We start from the raw sequence: 25,607 nt of genomic DNA, 5'->3' as shown, positions 1-25,607 counted from the left end.
TACGAAATAAAAATGAATTAATAATAGGATTCTTCCTAATGTTCGAATGTTTCCACATAAACAAACTAATTCGATGGGTTTGATTCAGAGCTCCCATATAGTCATATCTAGAGAAACTTGGTGATCAAGTAAATCAGCCACCCAAATTTATCAAAAAGATGATATAGAACAACAACATTCGAAGGGTATACAGTAATAGACTAGAAGTAATATTTTTCATAGCTTAATGTTGGACGGTTAATATAAAATTTTAGCTGTAAATATCCGTTGTAGGGGCATCTTCAACCTGTGATACTATTTTAGTATCAAAATTACACCATTTTAAAGTATTTTAGCATTAAAATTTTTGACTCTCCAACCACAACACCAAATACTACACTAAAAATAAATACTTTTCATTATTATATTATTAATCAAGATTCTTTTTTTTATAAATACTAATTATTTTTTGATAAAAGCTATTAATTAACAGTAAAACTATAATAAAATAATATTTCTATTTCAAAATATTACCTGATCGAGTTATAAAGAGGTTGATAGTGCTTTCAAAGTGATGTAAGATCTCTCTACAGCTTAAATTATTTTTACAGCCCAAATTTTTGCCAATCATAGTTTGTAAAGATTTTTTAAAGCTAAAGATTTTTTTTTCTTTTTTATTTATTTTTTGCTGTGGAAAGCCATAGAATCTATAACATTTATTTTTTGCTTTAGAAAATTTATATGAAAGTCACTGAATCTTTTTAAACCTACAACTAATATTTTACAGCAAAGTTATCTACAGTCACAGCAAAAAAAAAATCTATAGTTTTATTTCTAAAGAAAAAAATATAAAACTACAGTTCATTCTAATCATCCCCAAAATAGTAATACAAATCTTAAGTAATCAATTTTAATTAGACAATATTTAAATAAACAGTTTTGATTTCACCAAAAAAAACAGTTCAAAAAAAAATATTTGTCGTTACTATAGTGTGTCACTGTTGGAAATAAAGGATTCTATTAATATATAGAAGAGCTGAACTCTCTTCTCCTCTTACCACCTAAGTAAATAATGCAACTAGGTGATGCCACTTGTCTCACTCCACAAAAGTCACTAGGTAGAGTCAACTCTAATCTTCGCTTCACGTCGTCTTACATAAGTTTAGGGTTCGTCTTTGTTCTTCGTTCAATCGCGACCTCTGAACTTCGTCTCCATCACCGAAACGGTCTATGTTACAGAATCTCGGTGTGTTAAATCTCTTATTAATTCAATCAATCACGGTGTAATTTAGCTTCAGCTTCTTTTGTGAAACCTTCTTAATTTTGTTTCAGGCGACTATTATGCCAGCCACCACAAGTGCTAACCGGGTTCAAATCTTATCTTCAAGCGCATGCGAGAAAGAAATAGAGTTCGAGCCGGAAGATCATCAGCCAAGAAGTTCTGTCAAGGCTCAGCTGTCAGGGAGGAAGCGGCTGGTTGGAGGAAACTCAAGCAACATGAGTTCGAAGGGAGCCAAGAAAATCTATAAACAAGGTGAGAAAATGGGATCAAGTTTCAAAAGACTTTTTGGTGAGAAAGATGATATTGTTTTGCGGATCCATGAATGGTTATCTTAGCTTTGATGTTACCTCGAGACAGTTTAAGGAGAAGCTTCAGACTATGAGGAGGAAATATACAACTACATAAATTACGGGTGAACAAGCTTCTGCTTCGAATCGTCATCAACAAAAGTACTTTCAGTTGTCAACTTACGTTAAAGTTCTATTTTCTTCAGTTATCTTTTGATTTTTCCATTTTGTTTTTACTTAACTGATAATTTTCTGTTTTAAGTTTATCTAATAGATAGTTGATGTTCAAAGATCTTTATCATTGATTTAATTATGCTAAATTTTTGGTATCTGGTACGTAGTGATATGTACTACGTATGTTAGACAATTTATTACACTAGGTCAAATATCCGGGTTTTGCGGAGAATAAACATTATGTACACAAATTATTTTTAAGTATTTTATTTATTTTGTATTTATTTACGTTTTATGAAATAATAAATCTAAATTATAATGAGACATTTTGTTCATTCCTTTGTGTGCCATGTCAACATTTTGTAGATTCTACTTTTAAAAAGTGTTAAAAAATGTTAGATTCGGGTTATTGAGATATAAACACCAACACTTATACCACTAAACTAAATGATACTTTGTACATTGATAGCCGAAACTAATATATATTTATGAAAGTTGGAAGTCCTTACTTCTTCGGCTTCCTCTGAGGACCGGGCATACAAGTGTATTATGAGTTTCATTTTTAAAGGGAATTCATCACATTATATGAAAAAAAAACTCAAGTTTGCAACAATTATAGTTTTCCCATATTGTAAACTGTCGTCGTTAAACATGAGCTAGGGTTCTTTTCATCATTGTCTCAGACAAGTCTGAGTTACATAGTTGTGCCGTGTGTCTGTTCGTAATCTATTTTTTCACCGGTGAACTCTTCATCTCCCCATCTTAAATCGCTTGATCATAAATGTTACTGATTTGTAGCCCCTCCGTAAACCCTATATATCTATGATTCTCATCTTTGATGAACTCAATCTGCATCTCCGCAAAACTCATTGATTCCTCTTAGCTTTAATCATCTTCTAGAAAATGTCTCTCTCTGCCTTTCCAGTTCCTCAAATCGGCGTCCCCGGCATCCGACACTCAACCTTCGAGTCTCTCATTCGCTTCTGGGATTCCCTAAACTTCAAGAAAGACAGTGAATTTATGGGAATCACGGTTCTCTTCCTTGATGAAAAAGTAAGTTAATCTTCGATCTATCACACTTATGTAACATAATTGTTTTTAATTGATTTTATGATTCTTTGTTGAATAATATTATTTGCAGATTCCGTGATTTATGGGTTTATTCCCTGACGTGCTAATTATTACATGTCATCTTTGAAAGCCTATTCCATTATGAAAGTCGATCGTTTTGAGGTTGATAAGTGCTTAAGTTTGTACAAGATAACTGATCATTCATTCCTCATTCGTTTCATCTCACCAACCATTATTGATGAAGTCATCACATGTGCTCCTGAGAACAATCTCCAGTCATGATTAGACTGTTTGACAATCTCCAAGTGACTGCGAACACAAACCTAGAACTCCCAGGTATATTATCATATTGCATCTGAGTTTATATTATGTTTCAATATCATAAATGATATTTAAACTCGCAGATGTGGTTGGACAAATCATGTTATGTTCAAGGCTCTGACTTCACCAAAGAAACAACTCGATTCGTTATTCGTCTCCTCATTGATCCGTAAGAAACAATCAACACATAATTTCCTTTATATTACTGTCTATATTGTGCTAACATCAATAATCAAAAATATTTCCTACCCAAGATATGTGGTCGTTTATTTATTTCTCTTACTTTTTTTTTTGGTCAAAAAAGAAAAGAAAAAAAAAACTAATTTTACACAAAACTTTATTTTACAGCTTAAAAGAAACCACAACAACCCAAACAATCAAAACACTAAAAATTAGAATTTCAAAAAAGACGAATCATTAATGATCACCTCTCTTTTTTGTCTAATCTTACAAATAAACTTCAAAACAAATATACCAAGCCAATCACCTCTACTAAAACTCAATGATACAAACATCTTGTGAGCTAAACAAATACAAACTATACATCCATCTATTTAACAAGTTACAAACTTACTTTCGCAGATGCCGAAGAAGACGAAGACGACAACCAAGATCAGTGAAATTACCTAAACAAAAAAATAGAATAAGTTACGAACTCTGATAAATACATATAGCAGTGATTTTTGTTTACATATTATCCATCAAATAAAAGATAAATAAACACAAATACACCACGAGATACAAGCAAATATGAGATTTTAATAATTTTAGTAATTTAGAATCATTTTTAAAAAAAATAAATGAAAATTTTGAAATTAAAATATTAAGGTCTCAATAGTTTTTCAATGTAAATTTCTAAATTAATATATTTTTTATATTTTTATATGATATGTAGTTTAATTTAAAGGATCTAAAATAGATATATATATATATATATATAATCTGAATGTCTGTTAAATGATAATTTATATTCATATAATTTTATGATTATTTGCATCTTGTTGTAACAAAAAGAAAATCAAACCATTGCTCATAAAATTTTCAAAGCGAGATTTTTAACAATTTAAATAATTTATAGTCGTTTTAAAAAACAATTAAAAATATAAGGTATAAGAAAAAAACTAAATTTAAATTTTTGTTTATGTTTAATGTGATATTTTAATTTATATATAGTATAAAAATAAACAAAAATGATGGAGAATACAAAACACCAATAATAATTGAAATATCTATTAATTATCTATTCAAATATTCAAATCAAACATATTTATATGTTAGTATAGATATTTCGGTATACATTATTCAAATTTATATATATTATATTTATTATTTTTAAATTCTGCGAAATTTAAAGTATATATAATTTATTTTTTGAAAAATAATTTAAATGGTTTATCCGAACCGAAACAAATTTATAAATATCCAAATGAAACTGAAATTTTAACTCCAAAAATTAGAAATCTGAATAAACTCGACCAAACTCAAATGGGTATCCGAACATACCCTTAAATTAAATAGACTCTGGATTTCAGTTTTCTATTGAATGGATAAACACTGTAAACCAGTTTTTCCTCCTATAATTCCTATTAATGTTTTGTACGTTACAGACAATGAAACAGCGGCTGGATTTTAGTGGAGATCAGATCCCACATAAACACATAAGTGTGACCAGACCAGACCACTAACACCTGTGCCTTCTCGTTTTCTTATTTGAGCTTTTACATCTTGTTGGTCAACAACCAGTTGGGTTATCTAATGTGGACCAGGAATTACGGACTAATAAAATAAAATAAACATAAACATTAGGGGTACAAAAGCAAATATTATAATATTTTTAGCTGTCTCATTAAACCTTCCTGGTACCTTTATAAACAGAGAACCCTCTGTTAGCCTCTTCTAACAATTTTTATTACACAAACAAACAGAGGACCACTGTCGTAATGTTAGCGCCGCCAGTAGCCGCCGCGTCCTCTGACATCAATTCGCCTTGTCTCTCGGCATTCGAACGACCAATGGAGAAAGCCCTTGTCTCCGAATCAACTCTGAGTCATCTTTTCCCCAACGAGTTCCCTTACGAGTTCGCTCTCACCTCCCCAGAGGACGTAACGGAGACGGAAGACGAAGATGACTTCCTTGCCGGGTTGACTCGCAGACTCGCCCTCCCTTCCCCTCCTCCCATCGACGAGGCTAAGGTTTGTTCAAAAGCTTTACTCTTTTCAAAATGTTACTTGAGACTCAATAGTTTCGCTCATCTTGGTTCAGGTGAATTCGACTGAGTCAACTCGGAGTGGAAACAAGAGTCCCAACGGTCCGTTCTCGCAAGCCCTTTCACCGCCGGAAACTCCGTGCCGTAAAGACGACTCTGTGAAAGTTGTATCTGCTGCAGCTGGAGAAGTCCCCAAGATCAAAGTTGATGCAAAACCCAACAGACGCCCACCATTTCCTCAAAACGCGGCGTTTTACAACTACCATTACTACTACTACTACTGGCTAAGGCAGACGCAACCCGCTCTGTCCACGTATCACTATCCCGTTGGAGGCGTTTTCGCCGCTCCAACCGCCGTTGCTGGTACCGGCGTTTTCACCGCTCCAACCGCGGTTGCTGGTACCGGCGTTTTAACCGCTCCAACCGCCGTTAAACAGCCGTCTGTTGGCACGGGTTTTTTCCTTCCCCGGAATTGCACAAACCCTTCTGGTTCCCGTAAGAAAGCAGGTAACTTTAACGAGTTTTCATGAATTAAAGTCTTTTAATTTTGATAAATTTTGCTAGATTTTTTCGACTTCTAGAAGCTAAATTGGAAATATAAACTGAATTTCAGGTAAGTGTGTTAAGTTGCCGACAAAGGTTGTTCAGACAGAACATCCTAAAACTGAAAAACTCTCTGGTGGGATTCAATCACGTTCGCAAGCTCATCTTTCTGCAGGATGTAGCAAACTCGACCGTGGTACCAAGTCTGCGGTAACTGGTGGCTGTCCCAAGGAAGAAAGTAATCTTCCACAAGAATGGGTGTACTGATTTTAAAAATAATCAGGTTCTGTAATGGTTTAGATTTATTGTGAGATAGATGGTTACTGGTTATAGTAAAGAATAATTGTGTGGGGGATTTATTGGTTATTGCTTAATTTATTTTTTTAAATTAGGATGATAACAGAACTAGGTTTTAATAAGACCATTTTTTGGTGGTCTTTGGAGGAATTTTCAGCTGCTCTTCCTTGGGTTAAGGTTGTCTTTGTAGTTGTAGTTGCGGCGCAACAGAATAGATGATGAGTTGAGAGTACTTCAGGGTGTTTTCTGCTCCTTTTGGAATCTATGGGTTTGCAATAAAGTATTTATAATATTTGTTTGGTTGGTTTGTTTTAATAAATGAAGCAAAAGTTTGTGTTGAATCATAGTGGTGATGGAAAAAGATTGTATCTGGAAGCATTTGTGTCTTGAGAAAGGTTTGTGAACTTTGGCTTCAAGCTTGCTTAGTTTAAGACAATAAAAGAAAGACAAACGGTGATGAGATGTTTGATCAAAGAAAGACAAGCTTTCTTGAACCGATGATGCTTCCTTTTAATCAAAGATTCTAAGCATTCCAGCACATGTAAACTGATTACCTCTTTGTTATCGTAGGCTCCCAATCTAAATTTGCTTTGAATCTTCTTTGCGCCTCGGCACAACAGCACGGTCTTTCGGCTTCCAGAAATGGGCTACTATAGGGCCTTCCTTCTCCATCTCTCTAAATCACTCCTTAAAGTTACATGTTGCATTATTTGCTCTGTAAGCGCTTTTTAAAACTACGTAGTACCCCGACCCTGGAGCTCCAAATTGTTTTTGGAATCTTTTTTCTTTTTGTCAAGGATGCTTTTCATTAAGCTTAGAAAAGCCCATTAACAAACGGTTCATCCCCACCCATACAATATTTCAGCCCAGTCACCACCTATCAAAAGAGTAAAATTACAGGTCTTAGTTAAATAAAAATTAAGTGCATGCTCGACACGTACTCCTTGATGTGACAGGACCTTTCTGGAATCGGAGGAAGCATCACATGTGACGCTGGAAACTCTGCCGGATCGAACACCGTGAATTTTTTTCTCCGTTTAGTTAAACTGCTTGACCGTTCTACGTGGATCTTTTCATGTTCTTCATCAACCCGCAAGTATTAGGCCCAGTGAGAAGTTTCAAGGAGATAAAACGCAGAGTCTCGCCCATAATGTTTTCAAAAAGAGAACTCCAGCTAATTTGAAACCGCATCCTCTCTCCTTCGCTTAATCAAACAACTCGATTTCTTATCAACTCTGGATACTCCACTCCGCCCACGAATTTGAACGCGAAGATTGATTTCTCGCTGAGTAACAAATCAAACATAACTTTTGAGAAGATTTAAACCCTCCAAAATCAAACGGGATAATATATAGATCAGGAAAGGAGAAAAACAGATTTTAAAACACAGCAAAATCCCTTAAGGAAAAACAAATCTGCTAATCGGAAGTAACTAAGATCGATCAAACAGATCGAAAAGTCTTATTTAATTACAAAAGAAAAAAAGAAAATCAGTAACCGGCGGCGAAAGCCACCGGCTACCAAAGTCGGAGTTGTATTAGCGAAGTTCTTTTTAGAGAGAAGTTAGAGGCAAAATAAATGATCACAATCATGATTTTTTAAAATATTTTTATTGAAGTTCATATTAAATTTTTTATACCTCTAAAATCTATCTCGAAACTATATACCCTTTATCTATCACTTTCAAACTATACATCTTAAGAAAAAAAATATAACCACCAGAAGAACAATATAAAAATGGGGATGATGATGATAACAAATGAAATTAACGAGGAATTAATAATAAGCAATTTCTATGCATGAAGAGAATGAAAAATTGTAAACATTTGATCTCCAAATGAGCTTATTTATAATTTCACGTGTGGTTGATAAAAAAGAAGAAAGGAATAATTTAAGAGTAGATACAATTGACTTTCAGTTTTATTGTAAGAAAATACTAGATTATGACCCGCTCTTTCAAAGAGCGGGTATATTTTTGTTTTAATTTTGAGAAATTTAGTTTTTATATTTGTGTTTAATATTAATATTAATTTAATATAATTTTTGGTAATTATATTAAATATGTCAATGGTTGCATAATTGTACACTTGTGTCATATGCATTTCAGAAATTATTTTTAAACTTTATTCGTAAAGTTTACAACATATTATTTTTTTTAGTAGTTACCTAACATAATTCGTCAAAAATATATATATATTTCAATCTTATGGTTTATATTCTTCCACCCGCTCAAATATATTACGTAACCGTGAATTCTAAATTTTGATTTAGAATACGGTAGACGTGCCTTTTAAAATTTTGGATATTTTATATAGGTTAATGGGAAAGTGATTTTGAGATAATTTATTATATATAAGTCTTGATAAATCTTAACATGTTGTATTTTGATAATTTCAGTTATTTTTAAATAAGTTAAGTAACTTAGATATAAAATACCTGAATCAAAAAAGATAGTTTAGTTTTCTAATTTATTTTTTAATATTTTTGTGTGTGCTTTAATATAGTGTTACTTTTACCTACACGGTCAAAAGGTAATAGACAGATTTTATGATTGTCATTATGAACATGTCTATACTACACGACTGTTATTCCATGTGACCGTGGATTTTAATTAGTTAGTATTGTCTGTTATGCGCATTATGAGTTTGTGATATAGTTTTATATGCATGCGCATATGTATAAAACATACGTAACCGTGGATTTTAATCAGTTAGTATTGATAAGAGAGATGGTCCCGAGAATATAGGAATTAAAGGGGAGTTAGTTTGATAACCATTTTCGTAATAGGTAGATTATGGTAGTTTAAATATTTAAACATGTAATATTGATTTTAATTGCAGTTATATTTTAAATTGGATTCAACTATTATCAATAGGATATGTTCCTAATTTAATAGTATTGATTAATTTCATATCTCCAGTCATTTTTTTACACTTCTCTTTCTCATTGCATCAATCAAATTAGTTTGAGGCTGCTAAACAAATTGATATGAAACCCGAGTAAGGAAAAATTGTGTATATATATATATATATATATATATATATATTCATAGATATTTAAATTTAAGTAAAATAAATAAATGAATTAAATTCTTATTTGAAATGTTTCTAAAATTTATTTATTTAAATAACTTTTCCTTAACTTTTAAATATTTTTCCTAATTATATAATTAAAATAATATTAAACGATGTATGATAGCTGTAAATCCGCTATATATTAATTGAATCACTAAAACTTATGTTTGTAGTCACATGTCATTACCAGGATGATTCTTAGAATCATTAGAGAAATATGTTTATCCATCTAATTATATAATAAAATTTTTCTTAAACTAACCATAATATCATGATTAATATTCTTGATTATTTCCTTAAATAAAAATTACGGAATTGCCTAATATGGCTAAAGTATATATGTCAATTAATGATTTTAAATAATAAAGATTTGATAAAAAATTAGTGTATCTTCTATCATATTAGTTTAATTTTAAAAAACTAAAATAAATTAAAAAACCACATTAACCATATAATAAAAAATTTAGATTTTTATGTATATGTTATATTTTGAACTTTTAAAAAGAATAAATTATTAAAATGGTTAAAAGTCTCACATTCAAATTTTGTGATTCATGGTTTAAAATTTTTGTTATGTCAAAATAAAAATGATTACAAAATCATATAATTAATAAGTCTAATTTAATTAATTATCAAGATTATATATATATATATATATATATCTATATATGTATTGTTTTAAACTAAAATATATACCAATTAAAATACATAAATATTTTAATTTTTAAAATTATTTGAGCAATTGTTTTTTGATAAAAGCTTTGAACAGTTATTGACAGCTTAATTTTTAAAAATATATAAATTACTAAAACTATTAATCCCACAATGAAAATTTTGTTACCAGTAATTTAATTTTTTTTATATAAAATATATGAATGATCAAAATAACCATATGAGTAGAAAGCATCATTTAATCGTCATTAATATTAAGCTCCTATTGCAGGTCTAACATGGAAATTCTGAATGTTGCGCCATACTACAACGGAAGACGCCTCCCTTTACTCTCAATGTAAGTCATTTTACATGTTGCGTGAATCTTATCACCCTTGCACATGTAATAAATCAGATTGAAAATATTAAGAGCACAGTCAAACTTTTAAACAAGACATAAACAACAAAATATACATATTTCAAAACCATAAATAGGCAGTTACGATTGCTTACATTCTCATAAAGATGAATTCCATGATTTCACCTGATAGTTGAATGTTTTGGACCCAAGAGCGTAGAACCTTCACATGAACTAGTTTAGTAGTGTGCCAGGGCCGCAGCCGCAAGTCTTGAATGGTCACTTTTTCATTAGAAGCACGCCGTGTTTGGATTTGCTTTTGTGTAGCCATTGCGTTGTTTGATGGTGTGGGTTTGATTAGGAAGAGGTGATTGCTATTTATAATATGAAGAGGTTGAAGGGAGAAGTTTTTAGGTTTTCCGTGAAACTTGTTGCATACTCTAGATCATATCTCTCGAGATTTTGTGGTTTTGATTTCGATATCAATAATTGTTAATATTAGGAAGGTTCAGTTAAAAATTCAAAATCCCAAGATATTCTATGGGTATTGCACAAGCAATGTGATTAGATTGAATTATTTGAAACATGATTTTAGCCAAAAATATAATATTTTTTCTCTATATTTTGGGTTACATTTAATATAGGTATATGAAATAGGGAAGCTTTGCCATAATATTATTTTTATATTTCTAATAGGAAGAGAAAATTACGGAATGAGTTAAAGAACATACTTGGAATAGATTTGGTATCCAAGTGATATTTTTAAATACTATTTATAATTACACTAAAAAGCAAGAAAAGTCAGTGGCATTCCAATATAATTATATGTTTTTTAATTAATTACGAAAATTAGGGGATGAGTTGAAAAATTTATAGTTCAAATAGATATGGTAACCAAACTATAGATAAGTAAAATATTTATTTAAAAATATTGTTATTAGATTTTTAATTAATTATTGTTATAAAAAATTCGAATTATACCATAGTAACTTGTGGTCAATATTTTAATATTTTTGGTTTGATTAAAGTGTCCACCATTACATATTGCATTTTGTAAAGGAATCATAACATATATATATGTAGGTGTCATGCATCATCTAAATAAGCTTATTATGAACACTAGGGCCTTTTCCGGGCTACGCCCGGATTAATTTTCTATAACATTTTTATAATACTCAGATCTTATGGATAGAAAGACAGTTATATGTCTATCAAATACAAAACTTGTTTAATGGTAACTTGGAAACAATTTAGTTTACGCATTTGTATTTGTTTGTCATCTAAAACATAGAGTGGTGAAAGATCTAACTAACTTCATAGCTAAAAATGAGTTTAAGATTTAGATACATGAACCTTTCACTAATTATCTACACATAATTTTCTTGGCATCACTTGTGAAGAAATAAATTGTAAAAAAAAATGTTAGAAAATATGTCTACGATAATTCTCAAATTCTATATACCTTTTGAATTTCAAATATAAATTATATCATGAAGCAGTGTTACAATTATATTTTTTTGGTTACACCAAAGTATTGTCAAGTATATATGTATGAATACAGCTTCAATAAGTTAAATCAGGTCATATCTCATATTTCCTGTATATTTTTTAAAATTATTTTTCTTGTATATATATTTTACGATAGAGATTGCAATAATATGATTAGGATATATGTTAAAAGGTTAAAGTTATCCCTATATGTTACTAAACATAGATATATGTAGACATGTTATATTAGATTTTTTAAATTGTCAAAAGTTTTGATATGATAAACAAAAATTAAGTTGAATATAATATATCAAATAGAGTAGTTTGTTTCTTAATCCACCTTGAGATATTTTCTGCCGTCTTAAAGAATATTGTTTTGTATTTCTGTGGACCTTTTTTTAAAAAAATGTTTAAATCTTTTTGTTTAAAATCTTTTGAATAATATTTAACCAATGCAATTTTTTTTTTGATTTGGAAGATACATACACTGATATAGTTTGGTAAATTTACTATATTTTTTGGAAGTATTGCAGATACAAAGGTCAGCAAAAACTTATCGCCAAAAACTTATCGCTAATCTTAATTGTTTTGGAAATTAGGTGTGCCACAATATATACATAACCCAACCCTTTCGATCATCTGATCTTCTTACGGTAGTTTAAAAAGACAATTGGGAATTGATTGAACAACATAGATACTATACAAAGCGGAGTCAGAGTGAAGCGACACCAAGATCAGCGATAGCGAGGAGATATTTTTCCTCCGTTCAGATCTTTTGAAGACAACTTCCGAACTTGTCACTGAAGGATCTCCAAAACAATTACGTCTTCTACTTTATCTGATGGAGGGTTATGAACAGAGTAGACACAAAAAGCTTTACCTCTCGTCTCCTTTAGCATCTCTTGAGAAGGGACTCCTAAAGATATTGGAAATTTGGTCATTTTGAGATGCTTAAGCTATGATTTCCTTGGTTTTATTCTTTAGCCTTGTCGTTTGATTTTATGAGAAAGAAGCAGATTTATAGAAAACTGAATAAATCAAGCATCTTTCTTGTGGAAAAAAAACTAACACTTCTTTATAACGTGTGGGCTTACTTCAAAATATTTCAAAAATTCACCGGTCCATTCTAGTTTCGTATTTGTTCCCATCTTAATCATGGTCTCATCTCACTGTCAATTTTTCCCAAAATCTGATCTCCTTCTCAGGTCCCTGTATATCATCAAAAAAAGATGACAAACCAAAATCAGATTTTCTTCTCAAGTCTCTGTGTATCATCAAAGAAAGATTAAGACGAACCTATTCATCCGAGGTCACGTTTCAAAAAGTAACTCTAAGGCGAAAATTCTAATCAATGAAGTTTACAGAAAACAAAGCAAGATTAAGAAAGTAAACAATCATTTACACATTTACAGAACAGAGTTAGGAAAAATCAAATGGATTTTCGTCTCCATTATGGCAGATGCAAATACTTTGCTTGTTTTGAGCTATGAACAGATGCCTGCATCATCGTTTTCCACAGACAGGTAAAAAGACAGCAAAAAATCTTTGATATAAACTTACTTCAGTAGATGCAGCCCATCGGTTTCCTGAGCTGAAGTAGTGGATGTATCTTAAGCAACGTTGCACCCAGGGGCGGAGGCAGTGTGGAAGAGGTGGAGGCAGCTGACCCCCTTCTTTTTTTAAATATTCATTTTTTGTTAAAAAAAATTGTAAAATAAATTTTCTTTACTTGAAAATGAAATTTAACCATACTAAATTTTTTTGACCCCAATACAAAATGAAATTTTAACTGAATCATAAGCAGCTCCAAACCAATCAAACGACTACAATACCACCAAAGGTGCTACATGGATCATCAATTACAGCTAGCCGGTAGGCCTCACCATAAAGATTTGTGTGCTTCATGACTGCACATGTCGGGTTTTCAGAATCTGATACACAGTTCCAAGCAGAGTCAACATCAAGGTAATTGTGGTATGATCTCTTGCTCACCAGGAAAACGTTTTTTATTGTATGGCTGAAAATTAGGACACGGATTATAAGACAATTTGGCAATCAAAACCAAAAAGTAATTTTACTAACTATTATTACCTTCCCGTAGAGTTGAAACGATGTGGCAATACCGTAGCACTCATTTCAGAAAGGCTCTAGGGAACTAATCTTCTGAGAAAGGCAGGAATACAAAAATTCCTCCATACATATTTTTCATGTCCATGTCTGCCGCTCTGGATCTCGCTTCTAATCTTGGTTGGAAGATCCATTTCTCCGATTCCAAATACAATTGCGATATCTTTCCGGCGACTCTTCCCATCTCCGGCCGGTTCACCGCCTCATCCTCCACGCACTCCAACGCCAACCGCATTAACTTCTCCACCACCTTCACCGGAAATGAATCCCCCAACCTCCGATCCATCCACCTCCTCAACCGCCCCTCTAAATCACCACCATCTCCGCCGTCAACCACCGCTTTCGCCGTTTCAATCACCGAAGTCCGTTCAAAATCCCCTATCGATTTCTCATACCTGTACTTCAACGGCTCCTCCCCGGAGAGAAGCTCAAGCATCATGACTCCGAAGGCGAACACGTCTGATTCCTGAGTCGCAACCCCCGAAGCCTGAAACTCCGGCGACATGTATCCTATCACTCCTTCGAATCTAACGGCTCTGGAATCTCTCGATCCGTCTGTTTCCCCGCAGAGCTTCGCGGTGCCGAAGTGGCAGATCTTGGCGTTGAAATCGGGCTCCGTCACGATCACCGCCGAGCTCTTGATGTGGTTGTGAAGATCTTCAAACGCATGTCTGTCAATATGGTCAAGGTATTCAATGATTATCAGCCTGGATCAAAATTTTGATATTTAATGATTTATAAACAAAGGGAGCTGAAACGTGAAAAGAGTAGTAAAGAACATGATTGAATGAGGGAGAGTGGGTTGAAGAGTCGCCACGATAATAGCCCTCATTAGAGATTATGTATTAATGAGATGGGCTTCGTATTGACCACTGGATATTACTAATGGCCCAGATGCATGGCCTGGTTTTTGTATTGGTCGATTTAAAACTGGTATGACATGGCAAAATAGTGATCTCTGATTAGCTGAATATATTAACTGACGTGGACAGGGTTAGAAGGCTTGGTATTCTGCTTTTAGTATTGTGATTGATTTACATTTATGTTTATCTATATGTTATATTCATCTTCGTTAGGGTTTTCATTTCAGGGTATAGGGTTTGTTAAAAAAAGAAGATGATTTCGATGGGGTTTACATATTATAGGGTTTGATCATGAAGATGATTTCGGTGGGCTGAACATTCATTTCTGTTTGGATTTTAAAAAAGTACGGGTTTACTCTGCTGTGGGCTTAAATAGTTTTGATAGGCTGTAAAAATCGAATACTTCGGATTGGTCTAAAATAATTGGCAATATTTATTAAAAAAAAAGGTAATGGCAGTGGCATGTAATTAACTGGAAAAGGCAGGAGTATGATTCTGTTTTAATAGTATAGATTTGAGTGTTTAAGAAAAAAAAACACTCATCCACCTCAGAATGCTACTGCTTTTCAAGTCTGCGGCTAATCTAATTAATACAAGCTTCAGTCAATGCGATTAATTCTACATATAACAATACGACATATTCTCAGCTGAGCCAACTGAGAAACCGTTGCTGGGGACTTGCAAAAGTGCCCCTGAGAGGGAAAAACAATATAAATATTATATCATTTTCTTTTATATTGGACAGAAAGTAAAAATATTTGAGATTTCTGATTTATACGAAGCCAATTCGGCGCTGGACAAAACACGTGAGAGAAAGACAAAGCCAACGTGCTAAAGAAGGCAAATCCTGTATGGGCGATGGTGGTCTATGGGAACACGTCAGTTCCAGAGCTCGTGTCAGCTCCATTAACCATCCGCAATCAGCGACACAATGGTCGGAACCTTTGATTTTGTATCTTGGTTTTTAATGTTTCTAATCAGTTTCCTTTCTGTTATCCCTTACTATTATAATTTTTTTTTGGTCAGTACTATTATAATTTTCATGCTTAACTTATCAATCATATAATATATACATTTCCATTCTGAAAAAAAAATGCTATATATAATCAAAATTACAAATCACTGGGAAGCATTTCCATATTTCTATCTATCATTTAAGAATTATTGAATAACAATAAACAATTTGGTAAGCATGACCAAACATCAACCACATATAACATTAGGAACAAGAGAGAAATCATAACTATGAAAACTGCAGGAACCGATCCAAGACCCATAAGTCCATAACACAAAAATGCATATATTTCGTCAAAAAAAAAATGCATATACAAATGTACTAAACACTTTTTGGTAAAAATGTACTAAAAACTTTTTAGAACATCAATTTTTTTTTTGAACATCCTATATTTAGGAACGGAGAGAGTAACTAAAAACGAAATGAAAGAATGCGGTTAAAACCCGATAAAAACCCAAGATATCAAAATTTAATAGGAGTACTTACATTAAGAAAAGTAGATTAACTTTTTTTGGTAATTGAACATAATAATCATACATTTATTTGGCCTTATATATAAATTATAATATAATCATACATTTCGAATGGTATAAACTCCAAGACAACATTTCTCTCTCTCTTTCTGGTCTAGAGATCTACGCTTATTAACTTTTTTTTTATAAACTTAAAAAGGGTTAACCCGGGTCTATTAAAGACACAGACCTAACTCCCGATTGGGAGGTGCAGCCCACGGATAGATACGCTTATTAACTTGGCAACTATGATTCTAATCGATCAATTTTACGTTCACTATAGAGAAGTTTACATGTTCATATAAAATATGATCGTGCTCCCCTCAGTTCCACGAAGATAATAGTTTTTTGATATTTTTATTTGTTTCACAAAATAGTAGTTTTATATTTTTAATATAACTTTATATGATTTTAATCCATTTTACCCATTATTAATTAAAACAAGTATTACATATAATATATATTTAATATAAATTATGTATTAAAGTAGTGTTATTGTTAGTATTGTATTTTTTATTCTTAAAGTGTGTAAACACTCTAAAATTATAATCATGCCTAAACATTTTATCTGGACCCAAAAACTCGAACATAAACCACCTGAAAATACATGTTCGGGTCTGCGACCGGATCTACTTTAATGTACCTATTGGGTCTTCTTTTTTCATAGATCCGCAGGTCTTGGTTTGGGTCCGGGTCCTATCCGAGACTCAATCGGGTATCCAATATATCTGAAACTTCTTGTAGATATTATGTATATTTTGGTGTTTTGGAATATTTTTGGTATTACAAATACTTTTCTTAAGTTCCGGATTCAGATTTTTGGGTATAGTTTCGAGTTCGGGTAAATTTTATATTTTCAGAAACATAATTTGGATATTTGGGTAAAATTTCAGGTCTTCATGTCAGATCCGTGTAAAATTTAGGTATTTCAGGTATTTGAATATATTTTGGGTATTTTTTGGTTTTTTGGATTTTTTCGGGTTTTGGGTATTTCTTTGGTTTGTGGTCCAATTTGGGTACGTTGAGTCCTTTTCAAATCATAAATATGCGAACTGATTCGAACCCGAAATTACATGTATTTTAATTGTAGATTCGAACTGACATGGATCCGACAAAAACCAACCCAAACCTAAGCAGAAAATTTCTAAGTACCTAATTGGGTCTAATGTTTAGAACACGAAAAAATCCGACCTATTTATATTTATATTTAAATTTTCAAAACATTATTTATTTCTATTTTTATAATTATACAATTTTATTATTTAAAAAAAATTTCAAAATCATTTAAAACATTATAAAATTATAAAATTGAATCGTGATACTATTAGTATCTTTTATATATCTACAAATTTTAAAAATACTATTTAATTTTCCTTTTTGATAATTATTCAAATTTTAGATCAATTTTGTATTAAAATGTTTACAAGTTAATTTAATATGTTTTATGAAAATAAATAGATAAAAATTATCTAAGATTAGAATTTAAAGATATACATATTTTTTTTTAATATAATTTAAAATAAACAAAACTGTTTATTTATCTTAATTTATGCTCAATTAAATCAAAATTTAAACTAAATATTGGTAAAATAATAACAAAATCTAAAATAATAATAAAATTTTACTTTTAAATATGATTTAAATTTAAATTTTTTATTACTACACATGGTGCAAGAAAACACTTAGTATTTATTAAAATAAAAATGTTTTCTTAAAGAAAAAAAATCAGATTTTATAAGAATATGAATCAAAGAGATTATAAATTTATTCATTCACATAATCGATATACAAATTCTAATCAGATACTTAAATCAGTAACGTTTTGCTCTTTTAAGCTTCTTCGATTTTCTTAAATTTGTTTGCATTTGTTGTTTATTCACAATAAATAAGTGTTCAATCAGGGTCGGTCTTGAGATTTTGGAAACCGTAGACTATTTAGTAAAAAATTTAGTAATTTGGTGGCATAAAACTTATGTTTTACAAATTTGGGTGTCTGAGACGAATGTTTCATTAGACTTGGCGTAAGCCTCGTCCTTGATTTCAATATATAATGAAGTGGCATACGTTTTACTTTTAGACGTGAACTATCGTAACAACCTTACCTGTAGAATCTTTAAGATATCATCAGGTCTAGATTTTGTTTCGGATTTTCTCTATTTGTTTGAACTGTTCTGGACCTTCTGGTATCAAGAAGTGATATTTATTCTACTAATGAGTTATGCAGACAAATTGCATATCTGCAAAAAGATTCATAACAGGCTTAACAGCGTGCATATCATCATTATTCACTAATAATGCACATATATATATATATAGTATACGATACAATGCTCTGGTGGAAAAAATCAAAAATATGATTAAGATCATATTATATAGATTGAACTCAATAGATGCATGACTGCATGATGAATGCAACTAATAGACACAAACATTTATATAGTATTATACTTAATAATTTAGTGTAGCCGTAACGGCAAGCAAATAAAAATTAAAGGGAATATTAATAGTTGGTCTTCTGCTACTTCGTCAGCCACGTTCGGCCGATAATTCATTTCCCAATCAAAGTGTTGCCTCTTCATTATCCTTTTCTCGTCCTTTTTTTTTTTGATAATTTTTGTGCCATTCCAAAGATTTTCTAGATCCAACGTCTTAAAGATAAATCACCAAAAAATCACAGAAATTTTGAGATTTTTTGTCACTTAAAATATTTATAGATAGCCAAAAAGAATCGAACTCAGAACGAAAGCTTCAGCTGTAACTCCTTTACTACTATATCAAAACTACTTGGTTATTTCTCGTCTGCTGCTTACATTTTTAGATTAAGTATAGTAAATATCATTCTTTCTGTTTCATTAAGTTAGATGTTTTAAAAAAAATTTGTTTCATAAAGAGATACTTTTTAAATTTTCTATTAAAAATTACGATTTTCAAAAAAACAATTGATTATAGTAAATTACTATTGGTTAAAAATATTGAATATTGAAAATTATAAAAAATGATATACTTATTATAGTGATTTAATGTGTTTTTTCAATGTGTAAAAACAATAAAAAATCTATAATCACGAAGAGAGTACATAATTTGAATTAATCTCATCTTTTACCACTTAGAAATCACGTCCTCGTACGTGTATCTCCTTATGATGATCACAACTCCTAGGGAATACAATTTTGCCAAAACATACAATCTTAAGATACTTCGCATCACGTTAGCGTTCGTTTTTACGCTATCGTTTTTAATTATGGGTTTACGTATAGGCAAAATTTACAGCATAGCCCAAGGATAGTGTAAAAGATAAAGTAAATTTAACAAAAATTATTCCATTTTTTTTTTTGAATGAATGTTAAATTGTTATTCATCAAAAAGATCATTTTTACATCAAGTGCAGCCTATATAATCTGTTTTAGTAACTCCCCTTTAGAACTTTAAGAAAACTTTTTTAATGAAATTTACAATCTTGTACTAAACCAAAACTGTAACCCTTTCTCCATGCCTCTTACTCCCTTTGATCTCATCAGACTTAACTTATTTCTCACCCCTTTATCAACCAGTTTCTTCAGCACTTCAATCGGCATGAGCTTCTCCTCATGACGAACCTTGTTTCGCTCTCTCCAGAGAGTATACAATGCTATTTGAAATGCATATCTGATACAAAACAGTCACATCCTTTCCATCTTCACATCAGATATCCAAATCACAATGTCATTCCACTCATTTGTATACGTCTCTTTCAATATCCCTTTTACCAGAGAACTCCATAACTGTGATGAGTAAGTGCACTCAAAAAAGAGATGATCTCTTGTCTCTTGGGCCGTTTTACAGAGAACACATATTGTATCCACACTTTGGCTCCATCTTGCAACTCTATCCATAGTAGAATTATTCCATTTTTGTTATGTTCAGAATTTTTTTTTTATCCCATTATATTTTTGGTCAGCGTAAAGAAATTTTTGTAAGCCTATTTACCAGTACTATGCATATCGTTTAAATGTAGGGGATTTGCACTAGATAGCAAAAATATATGAGATAATTAGGTAGATGGGTAAGACACTGTACCTTTTTAGGTAATACCAAGACAGTCCTTATTTCCACAGGAAAAGCAAAGTACAGTATCTGTTACACGTCAGACGTGATTACTTAAAACAAACGGTTGCACACAAAAAGTGTCAATAATGCAAAGAATTAAGACTTTCTTTCTTTTTTATGCAAAAAAAACAAAGGGATCTGTAATAATATTATTCCCCGAATCGGTCTCAATTCCCAGTTCCTCCAAACAACCTACGGGAGTAGGTGAGTACGAGTACGACAAGTAGCATCGGTCTCATCCTCAAATCATGTGGATTCCGAGTCACCGCCATTAAAATTGGTCTCTTTTCTCTCCTTATTACAACAACCTTTGTCGTTTCTTTCATGTGTGTAATAACGAACATGTGTTCTGTTTCTTATGTTTTCTTCAAGCAAATTTTGTTTCTTTTCTTTCATTTTTGCTTTTGATTTTTTTTCTCCCAATGAAAAAAAAAAGTTTAAGATTCAATTCCCAAATGTTGGCAAATCTCAGCCATTACTCATCTCCACCGGGTTCACCTAACGAAGTCCCTGTAAGTCGACAAAAATAGTATTCAGACAATTATACTCGAATCTGGTTTCTATATTTTGTACATGGTTTTTATGTATATACTCAAATCCGGTTTCTATTAGTTGTACCCGGTTTTTATGTATAGGCAACTACGGTTTCTCCTCTTCGAAAATATCTTATCCTCACCGAAAATATCTTCTCCTCTTCTCTTCACTTCTCCTCTCTAAAAATATCTTACAACTCTTCTCTCACCAATTTGGAAAAATATAACCGATTTTGTACACTTATTTACTTTTTCAATAGGTTCAAAAATAAAACTAATAAATAGTCATAACTGCCGGTTGCAGGTTACTTGTAAAATATATCAAAACTCTTCTCTCTTTAATTTTTATAGATACATCCGGTTGCAATAACTAATATCACAGTTTTAAAAGAATGTAGCCGGTTTTACTAAGTGTATTGCGTTTTGAATACAAATTTAATTATTTGCGAACAACCCGGATAGCAGGTAATGAGAAAGGTGTGGGTAAAGGAGATAATTGACAACTCATGGAAAAATTGTCATGGTTCGCCAATTATTAAAAAGTTTGCATAGATTTGCAATTATCACGCTGAATTTTGATTTCTAGCTAAATAGGCCTTAAATGTAAATGCACTTAGAAGAAGTCAAAAGAACAAACGGATAAAAGGATACGATCTTTGCCAAATCAACATTTCTTGGTTTCCATCTTCAAAAAAATAAAGATTAATAAGAAAGTAAAGTTATAGTTAGTTCCTTTCTAGCAAAGACATAATATGAGGCGGCGTAAGCTAAGCAAATTTCAAAAGAAAATAATAAGATTAGACCCAAAAAAATAATCCTACTATATAAAAGAAGCTAATTTCTAGCTTCCTAAGGCTATCCACATAGGCAAAATAATCAGGACCAATCAATATGCCAGGTCATAACAAAGTGGGCTTTATGTAATTAAAACAAATGTAATATTAGCTGGATACTGATTCATATATGTTGTCAATATATATGTGTGGTCACATATTTGACTGTAAATTATGAGTCAAATAATATCTAATGCATTTTTTGAGAATTAAATAAAATATATTCTGCCATTAAGTCAAATGACTGTCGACATTAAACATATTTCCACCGCCTCACAGTTTGAAGAATTTCACCATCCACTCATCGCTTTTCATTCCTATCTATTTGTGCCTTTTCTTTCTTGTGAAAAGTAATCCGTGTAAGTGGTTTCTTTTGTTTAAGGAGTGGTTTAGAAAGTGCGAAGATTATTTGTTTTCATATTCTTCATTTTGTTAAATTAACAGTTCTCTCACAACACCATAGTCAAACCATCCTCCCAAGATCCTCCACCTCTAGGAGGTATTCTGAAATTAGAAATTCATTTTGAATAAAAACATTATTAGTATTGTTATATTAATTTCATACTTTCATCCAAAACTCTAATAATAACAAATATATACATTATTATTATAGATATATTTCATCATTATAATTGTTTGCAAATGTAGCTTTTCCTATTATGTAGAAGATGCTTTTTATTTTAAAATAATTAATATGAAATAAACCAAATATATTTTGGTATCATATTATTAAAGAAACATGTGGAACCTCTTCGACATTTTTAAATATCCCAGAATAACGTGTTGTTAAGAATTAAATATTGTTTTGCATAACATAATATTGCAGATTATTTTGCTAATTTTGTAATCTCTAATATTATTTTGCAAATTTTAAAAGTAAATAATTTAATATTTTTAGACTTATAACTGAAATCTTACATCACAAATTCATACAGCGACAACAAAGATTTATACAACTATATCAAAAAGAATGAACAGTATTAATTATACAACAACATATTAAAATTCTACATTTTCTAAGTAAACCATCATTACTTCTTATTATTCGACGTAACAATTTATTACAAATAGTAAATTCCTCAAAACAATTTATTATTCAAACTTACTGTTGTTTTTAAAAAAAATAATGATCACCGCTTCTAACATCTTCCCATAATAAAATAAACAAAACTTAACTTACCCTTTCAGAAACTTCAAAACTCCAAATTTTAATTGACCTGACTTTTATTAAACATGTAATCCGCGCGAAGCGCGCACACCGACCCTAGTAATAATAATAAGATTTCACATTGACTTTGTGATAATATCATATAAGATTAGTTTTTTTTTGGGCGAACCAAACATTAAAAAAAAATCAAAGCATTAAAAAGAATTAACTACTATTTATCAACTAAAAGTAAACAACCGTTGAATTAATGCTTCATATAGTGTGACTATTGTTAAACCTTTCAATCTGCGTTTACACTAAGCACAACAGTTAATAAAATCAATTGACACATTTCATTGAAGTGCACCAAAGGACAAAACTACAAATTACTACAAGGTCCTCTTTTACCAATTAAAAGCTTAATATAACTTCTTCTTTTTGGAGAAAAAAGCTCAGTATAACTTATAACCTTTTTATTCAAGAATAAATTGTTAAGCGGCAAGGACAAAAAACTTCAAATGTATTTTTTCCTCGGCGACAAAAAGAAAATGTGTTTCTATTTCTTTTACTGGAAATTTATATTACTTATTTTTGGTAAAGAGACTTATACTAATATTCAATTGTTATTAGATAGAACAAAGGGAGACATGAAGCGTGCGAACACGACAATACACAAATAGTTTCAGATCGGCTTCGGTCGGTTGGTCATCTCTATTTCTCTATATATAAATCGCCAACTCATTAGCTTACACCATTCAATCTCTCATAATATTTTGAACCCTTTCGTCTCCATATATTTTTGTAACCAACATTTATTCGATTATATTCAACTTCAACACAAGACTAAAAGATGAGAACGCTTTGTCCTAATTTTGACAGAGAAGACGGTTTAGAGACAGTGTTGGAAGTTCCGATGCCGGAGGAGTTATTTTGTTCCGAGAACAACAAGACCGGCTCTTGGAGAAGTGTCAAGACTAGTTTTCTCAGGTCATCGCCGGATAACAATAGCAGCCTCTCCACTCTTTTCGGTGGCCATGACGCTCAGATTCAGATGCTTCTTGGAATCGTCGGAGCTCCGTTGATCCCTCTTCCTTTCTCTTCCGATCATGATGTTCTTGACCATCCCATGCCCAAACTCATCAAAAATCAATCTATCGTAAGTAAATAAATAAATATACTTATTTTACCGATTTTTAGGGAAAATTATATCCTCATAAATAGTCTCACGTAGCATTAAAACACATTTCTGTTCCAAAAATAACAAAAAAAAAAGAATTCCGAAATATCATTAATTAAAAACTTAAAAGAGACTTTTTTTATTTTATTTTGGTTTGGATCTAGTGATTAGAGTTTACGATTTAGATTTAGTATATGAGGGTGAGACTAGGTTAAAAATGTTTATAGTAATTTAGTCATTTTACTCTTAAAATGTTATTTTAGGTATTTTTTTCTTTATGTACTATTTTGTCATAATATTTTGTGCTATAGGAAATTTTCCTTCATATATTTTCCCAAATTGTTTTATATTCATACATGTAAATGCATAAATAAAAAAGGTTACTTGACCGACAAGTTTTCTCATATGTTTGCTCTGTTTTGGGTTATAATAGGAAGCAGCCATGGCGAAGTACATAGTAAAGCAATACACTGCAGCATCTGGAGGAGATCTAGCATTGGATAGAGTAGAGAGTATGTATGCCATGGGAAAGGTTAAAATGGGAGTGACCGAGTTCTGTGCAGCGAAACCCCTAATTGGAAAGAGGAAGAAGAAGATGGTGAGGATCAAAAATCTCAACAACGGAAACGGAGGAGAGATGGGCGGTTTCGTGTTATGGAAGAAAGGATCGAGACAATGGAGTTTAGAGCTTGTGGTTTCCGGTTGTAAAGTCAGTGCTGGTTGTGATGGTAACGTAGCTTGGAAGCAAAGTCCTTGGCTCGCACATTCTAATGAACCTTCTGGGCCTCTCAGAAGGTTTCTTCAAGGGCTTGATCCTAAAACCACAGCAAATATGTTTGCTGGATCGGTTTGCGTGGGAGAAAAGGTGGTTAACGATGAAGAATGCTTCGTGCTTAAGCTCGAGACACAGACTTCAGGGCTGAAATCAAGAAGCAAGAACGGTATGGAGACAGTAAAGCATACCGTATGGGGCTGTTTTAGTCAAAGAACAGGACTTTTGGTCCAGCTAGAGGACACTTATCTCGTGCGGATCAAGATTGGTCTTGATGAAGAAGATGTGGTCCTATGGGAAACTACTTCTGAGACAATGATCCAAGATTATAAGAGCGTTGATGGGATTCAGATTGCTCACAGAGGAAAGACACAAGTATCGTTATTGAGGCTTGATGAGAGCTTAGAGAGTCATTCAAAGACTACAATGGAAGAGAGTTGGGAGATTGAAGAAGTGGGGTTTAATGTGAAGGGTTTGTCTTCCGATTTCTTCTTGCCTCCAGGTGACTTGTGTACCAAGGAAAATGAAGAAAGTGGGTTTAACTTCGGAGATTTTAGTAGTCCAATGATGATTCCATTGAAAGTTAGCAAAGATTCGTGGAAACTCAATTCCTCTAAAGTCACAGCTATTGAAGATTTTGAGGGATAAAAGATGAAGACGTTTCAAAAGGTTTTTCAGTTGTAAACTGATCTTCATATTCTGTGTTTGTAAATATGTGAAAAGTTTAGGAGAAAAGTGCTTGTATATAATATTATGAAGCATAGCTAGCAAGCAAGCCTTTTTCCTTCAATCTTGTTTATGTAATTCTACA

At 31.7% G+C, this 25,607-nt stretch overlaps 3 protein-coding genes and 1 long non-coding RNA gene across 4 annotated transcripts; 2 read left to right on the top strand and 2 right to left on the bottom strand.

Annotated features, from left to right (window-relative positions):
- The first annotated feature begins 4,970 nt into the window (after positions 1-4,970).
- Positions 4,971-6,454, top strand: LOC106445369. The gene is made up of 3 exons (XM_022717939.2): positions 4,971-5,306; positions 5,377-5,827; positions 5,934-6,454. The coding sequence occupies exons 1-3, from the start codon at positions 5,055-5,057 to the stop codon at positions 6,128-6,130; spliced, it is 900 nt and encodes a 299-aa protein (XP_022573660.2). The 5' UTR covers positions 4,971-5,054; the 3' UTR covers positions 6,131-6,454.
- Positions 6,455-6,556: 102 nt separating this feature from the next.
- LOC106445370 lies at positions 6,557-9,070 on the bottom strand. The gene is made up of 2 exons (XR_007339163.1): positions 7,120-9,070; positions 6,557-7,037 (listed from the first exon to the last, which is right to left on the bottom strand). It is a non-coding gene; the product is annotated as an uncharacterized LOC106445370 (long non-coding RNA).
- A 4,816-nt stretch (positions 9,071-13,886) lies between these two features.
- Positions 13,887-14,690, bottom strand: LOC106448132 (lysM domain receptor-like kinase 3). The gene is made up of 2 exons (XM_013890058.1): positions 14,638-14,690; positions 13,887-14,565 (listed from the first exon to the last, which is right to left on the bottom strand). The coding sequence occupies exons 1-2, from the start codon at positions 14,688-14,690 to the stop codon at positions 13,887-13,889; spliced, it is 732 nt and encodes a 243-aa protein (XP_013745512.1).
- A 4,512-nt stretch (positions 14,691-19,202) lies between these two features.
- Positions 19,203-25,607, top strand: LOC106449222. Its single transcript, XM_048777948.1, has 2 exons — positions 19,203-24,003; positions 24,458-25,607. Exons 1-2 carry the CDS (start codon positions 23,698-23,700, stop codon positions 25,442-25,444), a joined length of 1,293 nt encoding a protein of 430 aa, XP_048633905.1. The 5' UTR covers positions 19,203-23,697; the 3' UTR covers positions 25,445-25,607.

The sequence above is a fragment of the Brassica napus genome, chromosome A4 (genome assembly GCF_020379485.1).
Source record: "Brassica napus cultivar Da-Ae chromosome A4, Da-Ae, whole genome shotgun sequence".
NCBI classification, from domain to species: Eukaryota; Viridiplantae; Streptophyta; class Magnoliopsida; order Brassicales; family Brassicaceae; genus Brassica; species Brassica napus.
Note: the sequence above shows the minus strand (reverse complement) of the source record. Positions and strands in the feature narration are given on the sequence as shown.